The 13,899-nt window shown below is 42.4% G+C and overlaps 1 protein-coding gene across 1 annotated transcript in view; it reads left to right on the forward strand.

Moving 5' to 3' along the window:
* Window positions 1–13,512, forward strand: part of AstA (allatostatin A) — a 285,076-nt gene extending 271,564 nt beyond the window's left edge. Inside the window, exon 2 of the mRNA XM_071599080.1 lies at window positions 10,523–13,512. Coding sequence (XP_071455181.1) covers window positions 10,528–11,505 — 978 coding nt within the window. The 5' untranslated portion in view covers window positions 10,523–10,527 and the 3' untranslated portion in view covers window positions 11,506–13,512. The remainder of the gene's footprint in view (window positions 1–10,522) is intronic.
* Window positions 13,513–13,899: the final 387 nt, after the last annotated feature.

Here is a 13,899-nt window from a genome sequence, read left to right on the forward strand (position 1 = left end):
TGAAATCCTATGTAGGAACCAAGTAGGAATTATTTCTTAGAAAGAACATAACTGAAAAGACATTTATAGCCTCGGGTGGAAACATGGATTCAATCTGAAATTTCCGTTCTTGATGAAACTCGTTTTATCCATGTACATCCGATCCTCCTTCAACCGGACGGCGTTTCATCCGATCGCTGGTACCCCCGAAGTGTGGCTCATACAAATTATTCTTCAAAGTCGGGAATTAAGTTTGCCTTTTGGTTCACGGATTATTGAGGAATGTAAGAATCAGGGTGGTATGCTGACAGAATAGGTATACTTGCTGCCATATTTCAGCTCCCGTTGTTCTAAAAACAAGGTTCATCGCTTCTTTGCTCTTGATGTGATATCAAATTTTCAAATCAAAATAAAATAATTGCTGCCATATTTCAGCTCCCGTTGTTCTAAAAACAAGGTTCATCGCTTCTTTGCTCTTGATGTGATATCAAATTTTCAAATCAAAATAAAATAATTACATAATAATGTAGCGGATCTTTTATCACCGATCGTAGTAGTCTTTCTACCTCACTTCCCCGGTTCACTTTAAATGCCCAGTGAGAATTGCCAACTTATTAAACTATTATATAAAAGCCTATGTCATCCACTAATAGAATGCACTCTTCCTCAAATCCTAAAATTTCTAAGCCCATGAAACCATATTATAATCTCTCTTAAACAGCCGAAGCGCATACATATTGTTGGCGTACCTAAATTTGATAACCATACAACCCTGAGGACACAGCAGCTTTATCAGATGACCTAAATTATATGCCACGCTGATGCGACACTTGTAAATTATAATTAAACTTGAAAAAAAGTGCTTAGTGATGGTATTTGGGAAAAGAGCAATTCTTTGCTGACCGCCTACTGCATCGGGAACACCGAAATGGAATGTGTAGACTCGATTGAATACCTAGGCATTACCCTCACTCACGATCTCTCCTGGTGAAACACATATAGGGAATATGCGGACAAGCTAACAAAACATTAGGATTTATTAGAAGAGTACTGGGTAAATCTGCTGTTATCTTTCTCTGGTTAGGTATAATTTGGAATATGCCGCTAGTATATGGAATCTCCCTAAAGTTGGATTGATTGCCGAATTGGATCGCGCGCAGCGTAGAGGAGCTAGATTTATAAAACGCTTTTAATGATAACTGAGTAAGATATCAAAATTATTAGAGTGGCTAGGATGAGAATCACTCACGGATCGAAGGTTAAATTACAGATTAAATCTCTTGCATAAATTAGAAGGACGTCTCTTTAACAGTGATGTTGAAAATGTATTATCGCTCCCATCGTACGATGGTAGGCGAGATCATGCAAATAAAATTAGAGAGATTAAGTGTAGAACAGATAGATTTAAGATATCATTTGTCTCGCAAACGATAAGGAATCAATAAAATTGTCCGGCTGCGGTAGGGGTAAAAATATTCGGGTCAAAATTTGTGTGGTGTGTATTCACCCCCTGCCACCCTTGCCGGGGCTTGCAGGGTACTAAAAAAATACAAAAACACCAAGGTTCGCCAAAAGGGGTCTATGCAGGGTTTTTCGCCAAATATTCACGCGCACTCCGAGCGTAACCCCCGCCAAGGTCAATGCACCTGGAGCCATTTAAATAAAAACGGCAGGGATTGGAGGCTTACGATGATGAGGGAGGACGGGAGATGAAGTTACGGGGCCGGGAGAAGGGAGTGTGGTGAATAGGGGAGGGGGTCACGAGGGTGCGGGATGGGGTCGAAGGGGTGGGGTGTAAGAGACCTGTTGATCCGCCGCCATTCGGAGCGTAAGCCTCTTTTCTCCTCGGCGGAGTGAGTGAAAAATGTATGCCGAGGGGGGTGGGGGATGAAGGGAGGAGCGGTTGAATGCCGCAGGCGAGCGGATGAGATGACGAAGCCCAGAAGCAAACTTCAAAAAAGGATGCTCCGGGACAACTCTCCCCCAAAAACCACACTCCTTCCCTTCCCCGACTTTCCCCGTTCCGCCAACGTACACCTGAGACCCTTTCGCTTCCTTTTCGGAGGTTCCGAGAGCCAGCCCCCCTTGCCCCTGCTTTATCCTCCCTCCTAGGAGCCACCCCAGGGAATGCGGCGTGTCGCAGAAATGCATTAGGTCGGCGGGGGGGGGGGGGGATCGTATTCCTCCCACGCGATGGATTGCAGCGACGGGAGACGAGACTTCGCTCGATGATCTTTCTTTCCATTCCATCTGCGGGAGTGAGGTCACGATGTTTCTTTTTTTTAAAGAGCAGGGATCACCGCCCCTCTCACAACCACCGCCCCACGGCCGACCAACCCTTACAGGTTCGAAATATCACGGAGCTGAATTATGAAAAGAATGGTGACAAAACAATCTGCAGAGATACTTCAAAAATGAAAATACTGCTGAACATAAGGCATCAAAATATTCAGGAAGATGGTACATCTCGAAAATCCCTTTTGAAGTAAAGAGAATGAAATGACTCTCAACAGGTGGTAAACCGATACGAACAAATATTTACACGAGATTATTTTAAATTGCTGTGGGTAGTCATATTCTCTCTCTCTCTCTCTTCACAGTTGCCGGAAATACATACAATATTCATAGCAAGGATCACTTGGGAAATTTTAATTATTCACGTACAAATTCATTGATTGATCCAAGGAAACTCATAAGTTGAATAATTTTAAAAGGAACTAAAAAGCATTAAAAACTTGGTATGCATGCATCCCCAATCAAGCCGGTTTCTTTTCACATTGACAGTGTCTAACGAATCCTGATTCCGAGTAGGAACCTTAATTTCTCCTTCAAACTGCCCTATCTCCGCGTAATAACCACTAACAAAATGAAGTTTTGCAATCCTCCAAACGGCACGTGATTTCAATGAGTAGTGCGTCATTCCATATTTTTACGTTAAGGCGATTTTCTGAATTTGGAAAAACAATATTATCGCGTCAAGCATCGTGAGATGAATATCATCCCATGTATCCTCTAAATGCAATAGAAATTCGAGATCAAATAATTTTATCTGACACACTTTAATATGTGAACGAAAGCGAAAATAAATACGCCAATGCCTAAATATGATAAGCACATTTAATGGCGTTTGTCGCAAAGGTCTGATTTTTCTAGTCAAGAGAAATTTTCATTCTTTTTCCCAGAACGCACTCCCGTTGGTAGGCTAGAGAATAATTTCTTTTGCTTTCTCATATATTCCATTCTGTCGTCACATTTGATTTTTTCATTAAAAATTCAGACCATGTACATTACAGTTAACCTAAACCTAACCATGGTCCAGTAGTGTTAATTGCAGACATTTATCGTTTTGATTTATTCATTGCAAAAGTTTAATTCAATGAAACATCCAACCCATTCGCACAGAGTAGGGAATGTGACAATTTTTCGTTAGGTTTTTCCGCACGCCGACTATCGAGCATTTAGGATTCGTTGTAAAAATCACGATCTTGAACCAAGTCCAGTGAAAAAAACCCGCCCGGTTCGTGGGGTATCGGCGTTAGAAGGGAAGTGTGCGACACGCAATGACTGCATGGCCCAGGATGAGAATCTAGATCCATATTAAACCTATGGCAAAAGTATTGGACGTGTAATTTTACACACACGAGGGCGATGAAATAATCCTTGTCCCCAACTACACAACCTCGTGAAATAATCACTTGGGTCATCACAGTACAATCACAGTAATGCGCATGGGCACCTTATCTATAAACTCACCACAATGATGACGTGTGGCAGAGGGTGTAGGTCACCAACCATTAGGGTAACTGGTGATTATCTCCGTTAAGCATCACTTATTTATCAGGGAGTTTGAAATGTCGAACCTAATGTTTACATTTCATATCTTTCAATTCTATTTCATTCTGTCGTGGTCACGAACTGTGTGAAGAATAAAGTCATACTCAATATCAGTACGGCAATGAATTTCCATTAATTTTGGCTTCTCTCGTCTCCTCTAACAATTTAATGAGCGACTACAATTTTTACCTCGGTGTTAGCTTCAAAGCATTTCATTGTTCGCTCTCGATATCCCATGTGAGCCTTTTTTTATCATCCCAAAATCACATTGGCTCTTTTTAATCCATGCTCAAAATCAGTCTATTTGTTACTAGGTATCATCAAAATAATGTGTGAAGATGCTTTCCTTTTTACTTATGGCCATTCTTACTGGGCCTGCAATCTCTTTTGGATGCACGGTATTGTGGCCCCTTTCTTTAATACTTCCATTGTAGCCCTTTACGTAGAGGCATGGAAGGCACACATGCATACAGAGATGAACGTCCAGACCGATGGATTATTAGGTTCGTTTTCCTCTCTCAGGCAATCCACGGCCACAATACAAAGAGTAATGCGCGAAAAATTAATACCCCTTTAGAGCCTTCTGCTCCATTGTTTTCCCACGCATCACCTGCCACATACCTCTGCGGTAGCGCACGGGTAGTTTTATCCACGTGAATAAGATAATTCTTCATTATATATACAAGGTTTGAATAAATAGGATCGGTGACAATTTTTTCCTACGTGAAGTGCTGAATTCAGACCGTCAGTTAAGTATGCGTATGATCGCCGATTGTATTGGCATTGATAAGATGACAGTGAACACCTTTAAGACTGAAAATTTAGCGATGCGAAAAATCTGCGCTAAATTCGTCCCGCAGGTCTTGACGGATGACTAAGAGCAGAGTCGAGTGTGTGCTTGCAAAGACCTTATGTAACAGCATCGCGGCGATTCCCTTACTTTCTTACAGTTCCGACTTGGCACCGACATGCTACTATTTCCTATTCCCAAAAGTGAAATCTTTTCCCAAATGAAACCACCATGGGACCCTAAGTGCCGTCAAATAAGCTTGTACTCGTACTCTTAAGGACCTTCCGGGATCTGTCTAGCCAGGGAGCCTTCGAGTTGTGGAAACCCCGCTAGCAAAAGTGTGCTAATGCTCAAAGGAAGGTTATTTGAGAAATTTAGAGGTATTGTAACAATAACTGAAATAAATCTACGTTTCCAAACCCTTTCCCGACACTTTTTATACAAACCATGTATACTAAACTTACGTAGATAAAAAAAACTCACACATGTAAAGAATCATGATAACATTCCTTCAATCTAAGGTGTTTCAACGTGAAGTTCTCTGAATTCATTATTATTTGTCAGTAGGAAGTGTTATTGCAGTCAGTGTTATTTGCATCTCATCGCATTAAAACTTCTGAAGAAAGGCGAGGGAGCAGTAACCCTCTCCATTCGCCGCGAGAACAATGGAGGGCGCACGCTTCGATCCACCTCCGCATCCTGAGTGTAACGAGAGAGCAATTTGTGGGCCCGAACGACACTGGTTGCTGCAGGAGCGCATTCAGGGCGACCATTAAAAACTCTGCCCCCTCTAATTTTCTCTTTCATCTGCGTGCCCGAATCATCCTGCCGCATTATTTGCGTCCCATTAAATCCTGGGGAATATCGGGAGATAAACGAGAGTGTGGAAGCGAATTGAAGAAATAAATGACTATGGATGTCTCGAAGGAGTACCATAATTAGGTACGAAGTCAAGATCCACGTCTGTTTCTCAAGGTATAACATCAAGGGCGATGGAAGGTTACATTTGTAGGGAAAGACATTAAGAAATATAAGTGTCGCGTACTTAATTCCGCGTACTTAATTTCAGACGCAACCGTGGATTGCCGCTGAAAATGACAGAATCTCATTCGTACGTATGATGATATTTCACGTTTTTAGAGACTTTAAAGCCAATCTAGATTAGACTATAAATGCCTGATTACTTGTATTCGAGGAATTTTCCAAGTTTTTAAGAAACAATGACTTGCTATTGTCTTCTAACTAGCCTCACCCTTGCTTATATACGACATTTCTATTATTAAATCCACCCAGTATGAATACTACATTTTCCTTCATCAGTAATATTTTTACTCGTGCGAAAAGCTCCCATCACTACGATACAAAAGAGAGCTCGTTAAAATCTCATGAAGATAACGAATATTTCAAGCGTTGTAAAATATATGAGGATTTTCCGCATGCCCCGTTAAACTTTGAATACATAAAGAGTGGATAACTCGATGGAAAGGGAGCGTTAAAGTCACGCAAGAGAAGACAGACGATTTCAGAGCGGCAACCGGCGTAATAAGCGGCTTCGCTGAATAGGGCACAATAAAACGGGGAGTCGGAAGTAGATGGAAGGAATAAAAGCTATTCACCGCTTTGAGTACGCCGAGAGCACGGCTTTGAGAGTTTTATCTTCGCGCGTTCGCCATAGCCTGGGAGGCCGAAAGGGCGCGGCAATGGAACGGGCGGACCCGGAGGCGACTTGTCTCCGGGAAGAGGCGGTAATCACGGAGGAAGGGAGGGACGGGGGTTGGCGTTCCGCGGATTGACGAAGCAACGTTTTGCTTGAAGAGGGGAAGGTAAGTAAGGTGAAATGCGGCCAGGGGGAGCTCGGAATGAGGTGCCCCTGGAACAGCGTCTCGAGAGAGAGCGCCGAGGGAAGAGGGTGGAGGGCCGGGAGGTCGAGGACCAAAAAGAGAATCCCTACGGTTAATTAATGAGAGGGTTTTTTCGGAGAGCTATAGAGGACTGAGGGTGATTGGGGCGATTTTAGACTATTTGTATTTTTAGTACCCTGCAAGCCACCGCTAGGGTGTGTGGCAGGGGGTGAATACACAGACTACCTGTACCATATATAGTGTTTGTACACTGAACACACCACACCACACCCGAATATTTTTAGCCCTACCGCGGCCGGACAATGTTATTCTGATTCCTTATCGTTTGCAAGACAAATGATTTCTTATATCTATCAAATTATATCTATCTGTTCTACACTTAATCTCTCTAATTTTATTGATATGATCTACCTTACCATCGTACGATGGGAGTAATAATACCTTTTCAACATCACTGCTAAAGAGATGTCCTTCTAATTCATGCAAGAGATTTAATCTGTCATTTAACCTTCGCTCCTTGAGTGATTCTCATCCTAGCTGCTCTATTCAATTTAATATAATACTAAGTTAATCATAACAACGTTATAAGAATCTAGCTCCTCTACGCTGCACGCGATTGAATTTGGTAATCAAGCCAAATTCGTGAGGATTACATTAACACTAGAAGCATATTCCGAATGATACTTAACTATGGAAAGGTAACATTTCCCGTTGACCTTTTCATCAAATTTACCCAGTACTCTTCAAATAAATCCTAATGTTATGTTAGCTTGTACGCATATTCCCCATATGTGCTTCACCAGGAGAGATCGTGAGTGAGGGTAATGCCTAAGTATATAATCAAGTCTTAAACACTCAGTCCAGTCTATAATCGACTCTTGTGGACACGGTCCCATTACCCCATCTATGAGATTCAGTCTCTCTCTGTGTATTGCAGGGAGGGCCCGCATATTTAGAAATTTTATTTATAGAATGATACACCTGGTAAATGGATAGCCAGGGCTGTGGGATTCTCGAGAATCACGAAGATCATTTGAGCGACTTAAGTTATTTGATTAATTCAAGTCATTTTAGTTTAACTCTGACACAGAGGGAAACATTTTACTCCCACATCGGAATGGTAGGACGTACTGTATATGTATCAAGGGGTGTGGCGCAAGAAAGAAGAGGGACGGAGTCGATATTCGATTCCAGACAAATATAATTTCGCCTAGGAAATCGGGTCTATTACGATTAAAATTCCAATGAATATAAGGCACGACAATGGTATACTTGATTTTTCTTTGAATAAGCTCATATTTCAAAAGGAAGGAATTGTTACCTATCGCGGGTAGTAATTTTGTGCCAGCGAATCTTTCACTGTTATTTTTTTCAAAATTGATGCCTGCCCGGTCGGATTTTGACTAGTTGATAATCTAGTCAGAAAAATAATGAAACATTAAAATTAGTGGAAAGGTGTTGACCCACAAAAGAGGACGCATTATATCGGACGAATGTTGTGATTTTTCTTTGTTCTGAGAAAGGTGCGCATTCGTTGGTTAGGCTCTCATTCCGGGAATAGCCTCATTAATTCGTGTGGGAAAAACATTTTCCCGTTTGCAAATTTCTCGGTGTAGGGATATCTCGGAAAGAGTAACTACGAACTTATCGTAAAAGTCATAAATTACTCTTATCCACTCAAATGAAAATGTATAAGTAATTAAAAATTGGCTGATTTCCACAAAATACAATTTATTGATGCGAGAGGGTTCAATGCAACTACATCACCTTCAGGTACATCGTTCACCTGTCGATGATCTAGTTACATTGAAACCGGTCGCATTAAAAAATTTAATTTTGTGGAAAATTGCCAATTTTTCATTAACTATGATATTCCACCATATCACGCCTGATACGTCTCTTTTTATTAAAATGAATAAGGTTCGAACAAAAATATCTATCGCCTAAAGGATCGACCAAGATCTAATAGAAAGTTTCTCCCTACATAAATAGGCTGAATTATGCAGTTTTAATCAAAATTACTCGAAACGATTCATTTAATAGTTTGCTCTATACCACTAGCTTCGGCTTGAAATTTGCAATTCGACTTGAGACAATACGGGTATAAATGTGGCAGCCACCTGTCCATGAAATATCTCGCGGCTGTTCTCCATCAATCACTAACGGTAGCCTTCAATGTATTCCAGAGAGCCAAATGCACCACCGGAAGAAATCCCGTCGATGACATTACCTCTCGCGACCGAATCTCCGGATCCCCGAATAATCCATCGCGTTTAGAGTCTCAAGCGGCCCTGATCAACCACCGAGGCCTTCTAAATCCTCACGCGAAGCCTTCCAGTAATCATTCAAGTTCCATCCATGGGCAGCTTCGTACATCCGCTTCAGTTCCGCTTAATGCATTAGCAAAAGCGCAGCTGGAGCTGGAGCCTCCAGTCGCAGCGGGAACGCAGTGCGGCATCCTCCGCCGGCGCCCGTCAAATAATGATACGATGCGCACGACCCCCTCCCCCTCACGGTGGGCCGGCGAGGACCGACGGCAGGCCGTAAGCCTCCAGAATTGATCGCCTACGAGGTCTTAGGGGGAGCATGCATTCACTAATATGCAACAGAGGTCACAGTGGTGTCCATACATCGTGAAATACTGAAGGGTCATTGGCAAGTCAATGAAACGCATCACCATGTCCGTAAATTAATCCTGTCAGTATAATTCAATATGCAACGCGGCAAGAGGTGATGCCATTGATATTTGGATTTTTTTCGCAATTTAGTAAGTTAAATTAAATTATTCAAAGTTGACAGCCTTAAGCGGCAGTGCTTAACTCTATCCCCCTGCCCATCTTTATCTCAACAAATAACCGGTTAGTCCCAAAGGCGGTAGGACTTTTTTCCCGGATAGACGGACGGGCGGACGGCAGTTTCTCTGGCTGGGTTCGAGGGAGGGGACTCTTAGGGAAGTCTGAATGCTGATGGTAGTTGGTTCTCAGCCTTTGCGGAGTACGGATCATTCGTTTACCGAACGTCTATAGCGTGACCTTGTTAAGCTCCGTCATGAACTGGTTATTGAAACAGCGCTACGCCATCAAATACGGAGTGAAACTGGGCAAAACCGGGAAAGAGACCCTGCTGTTCCCGAGACAGCTTATGGTGATAACGCCATGGGTAGATCGGATATTTTTGAGAGGCACAAGTTGTATCGGTAGGTCAGGGAAGATGTTGAAGACGCCGAACGTTCAGGATGCCTTTCGATCTACACAACTGACGAAAATCTTAAAATAATGAAGGCTTTGTTGGACAATGATTGCAGATTAAGTGTTCAATATGATTTCTGATGAACTTGACATCACTAAAAGAGATGTGTATCGACTTGTGACCGAAAATTTGGGCATGAGAAAGGTGTGTGTGAAGTTGGTGCTGCGAGTGCTCGCGGATCTCCCGAGAGCTTCTCGACTACCCTATAGCCCTGAAGTTGCTCCACCAGACTTCTTCCTCTTCCTTCGCCGGAAAGGACGTCATTATGACTCGGTTGAACCGTTACAACAGGCCGTAACGAGGGAACTTAGCAGCATTCCGGGCACCGCTATTCAGGAGGCGTGGAAAACCCGCTGGCAGCGGTATGTGGACACACAAGGATACCACTTCGAAGACTTTTGAGTGAATGTATCAATGCTGGCAATAAATATTTTTTAATCGAATCAGTCCCACTGCTTTTATGATAGACCCTGTAGAATCTTTTTTGTAGACACAGCCCTGATAGTCAGTATTCCATTACACCCCCACCCCCCCGCCCACTACTGGGGGAACGATAAGGCCTAAATAAATGTTAGCCTCCGGTCTGTCATAGCCGCCTGCATCCAACTAGTTGTATATAACTCTTGAATCCGCATTTCCTGCCCTATTCCATTTTCACCCATCAGCATCCTCACTTTTCCCACATTGTGCCAAACCTATGTTAAAAATTAGCAATCAAAATGGAACTCTTGCCTACAGATTGCTACGAGTCACATCCCTTAACCGCCATAATTTCTTTCAACTGAAAGGTGCCCTTTCTCATTCGCAGGTGCTATGGCAGGCATTCTCCCGCTGGGCGGCCTGGCCGTCACCACCGCTTCCTTGGTCTCCTGGGCCCTCGTCCTCTTCCTGCTACCCGGGACGACGTCCGGACTCGCCCCGGCGGACTCCGCCGCCCCGGTCTCGTCCGGGCCCTCCTCCGGCACCGGCCTCTCCGAAGACGACTCCACCCTGGACTTCTACAAGAGGCTTTACGACTTCGGTCTCGGCAAGCGCGCCTACAGCTACGTCTCCGAGTACAAGAGGCTTCCAGTTTACAACTTCGGCCTGGGCAAAAGGGCCGACAGGATGTACTCGTTCGGTCTGGGCAAGAGGGACAAGTCTCTGGGGAGGACGTATTCCTTCGGGATCGGGAAGCGGGACTGGGAAGATGATGAGGACGACATGACGGGCGAGGAAGCCGATGAGAATGGCGTGGGAGCGGACGACGGGTCGTGGGAGGAGGGCGAGGTGGAGTGGGGCCCGGAGGAGACCAAGCGAGCGAGACAGATGTACTCCTTCGGCCTGGGCAAGAGGGCCCGGCAGATGTACGGGTTCGGACTGGGCAAGAGGGCCAGGACCTACTCGTTCGGCGTAGGCAAGCGCTACCCCAGGTACGGGTTCGGCCTAGGCAAGAGGGCGGATGAGGAGGAAGAGGATGTGGAGGAGGGAGAGGGAGGTGCGGAGGTGGCCAAGAGGAGGGACCACAGGTTCTCGTTCGGGCTTGGCAAGAGGGAGGTGTCTGGTCAGGAGGAGGAGGGGAAGAGGGGCGGCTACTACGACTTCGGCATCGGCAAGAGGGCTGGGGACGGCGGGAGGGTCCGGTCCTCGGGGCAGGGTTCCTCTTTCGGCAGGGCCGGCAGGCGCACGTACAGCTTCGGCCTCGGAAAGCGCCTGCCTATGTACGACTTCGGCCTTGGGAAGAGGTCCGAGGCGCCGGTGGCAACGGAGACGAACGTCGCGGCCGAAGGGGAGAGCTCCGGCAAGCACTGAAGACATCCCCTTGGACAACGGACGTTTTATTTAAAAAATATATAAAATAAATCCTCGTGCCCCATAAAACACAACCCTTCCACAAATATCCCGACTTCCCCGCTCCCCACGACCGAAAGGAATGTCCACGCCACAGCTTTATGCGGTGTACTGACGAAGGTTTATTAAGATAATTATATTGTTAAAACATTCTCTGTAACATTTCTTTCTGTTAAATCTTTTTGCTTGTTAAACCCTTTACATGATTCCTCAGTCATTCTAAAATAATTTTAAAATGTTATTCCTCGGCCGAAGATGTATTTACGTGTTCAATTGTTCAGTGGAAGTACAATTTCGGAAGAGAATTAATGGACGATTAATGAAATTTGATTCAATCTTCACTTTGATAAGATTTCCAGATTGTGCACATTGTTGCATAAGGTTCGATCAAAGGTATTTTTAATTAACGGTTAAATTACAATACTTCGCCACTAAAACCGCTGAAATACCTCATTTTTCGACTTAGTATCAAAACATATTTTTTTCGAATCTTGAGTCACCTCAAAAAGGTAAAAATGATTCTGTGCAATTTTAATGAAACCACTTCTCTCCATACGTTAGTGAGTTGTCCTCTCACACCAGAACCGGTCCTTCATAAATTTCTATGGCGAACATAAGTGCAACTAACAATCTCGCATGGGGACGTAATGTTTCACCTTATGCAAATAAAGAGGATGAGCTGCTGGCCGCATAAAATACAAGTCATTTAATGGAGAGTTAACTCTTAAGGCCTATGTTTAATTTGTTAATTTTTGATGCATAAACGGGGAGTCACGATGATAAGATGATTACTGAAACCGGTGAAACCTAGAATCTATTCGTCTCGTCATTCAATTTATCAAATTAATAGCACTATTTTACTGCACTTTACATTAAACATATGAAATAGAATTTCCAAAATGTTACTAGGTTAGTCTAAATGAACCGGATTATTTAGTACGCAGAATCATCGAACACGGAAGTGCTTTCATCGGCTTCATCTCCTGGGCTCATTAATTTTTTTTATGGTTTACGTTGAAGAAAAAAAGTTCCATTTATTTGAGCGGAGAGTACATTAATTGTGCTTTTATTTATACAATATATCTTGTGTATATAATGTTTTACTTTACTCTTTGGCGGCATTATGAGATTTCAATATTATTAGTGTTTCATGATTGGCTAAGACCATGCCACAGAGTGATTTTAAAAAAAGTCGTAAAATCATCATATATATATATATATATATATATATATATATATATATATATATATATATATATATATATATATATATATATATATATAATACGCTCAATTTCTTTCATTTTCAATTGTGTAACGACCAGTGTATTTTTAAGAAATGTACTTTCAGTATTAACCCCTTTCTTTCATTTTTTCTGAATACGCTGTTTCGTGTTACAAATGCGTTGTATGGATGTTATGCCATACTTATATCACCTCATTTAAAATATTCGCCATTGAGTTTGTAGAGGTGTTGAATTTGATGGAAAACCGAACCTAAATGTAATATAGAGGTTAAACACACCGCAGTAAAAATTGTGCACATTTATCACGCAAAAATGTATGATGATTTTGTTCAGAATTAACTCAAAATGAAAATAAAGTTTATTTTTATTAACGCTATACAGACCTCAGCTACTCTTGTTACTTCGGAGTAAATGCAATCAAAACACGAGAGACATTTTTTTTCAGTAGATTTAAAGTTTCAAAAGAACGATAAATCCTATCGTGGCTACCACTGGCACGTGGGAGTTGCGTAAAGTGAATCCCAAATGAATTGGCATTGAGAACTGTCGACGAGAGTCACAGAAGAAGAAGTACTTAAATTTCACTTTAAGGGATACGAAGTCATTGAAACTAACAATTTATGGAAGTCGATAAAACAAACAATATCAAAAGTTTCATCATTTTCAAATTAGGTATTACCTAATCAAATTGTACCCATTATGGCGCAATAAAATTCCTTATACCTCTGCAAAGGAGACTGGCATGTTTATTTTGGAGAGAAAAATAATGAAAATACGTAAATTATTCCTCCGAAGTAAATTATATCCTGAAGTCATACACAAACCAAATATTTTCAAGACTTCAGACGATTACGACGAAATTGAAAGAGAGGCTTCATTCTTTCAGCTAAGGTAAGTACTTATGTAAGTATGACTCAAAACTAAGAAAATTCATGGACAGGGAAATCTATCAACATAAGAGCCTGACATACTCGCATGAAAAACTGTTCGAAAGGTTAAAAATGAAGCTGATATTCTACAAAACATTTGTATTTTATAGCGGCATACATATATAATTAATGATCTGAAAAATTTTGGCCATCAATTTAATATCTCCATGCAGTTTATT

Source organism: Hetaerina americana, unplaced genomic scaffold (assembly GCF_022747635.1).
Source record: "Hetaerina americana unplaced genomic scaffold, ioHetAmer1.1.p SCAF_104, whole genome shotgun sequence".
NCBI classification, from domain to species: Eukaryota; Metazoa; Arthropoda; class Insecta; order Odonata; family Calopterygidae; genus Hetaerina; species Hetaerina americana.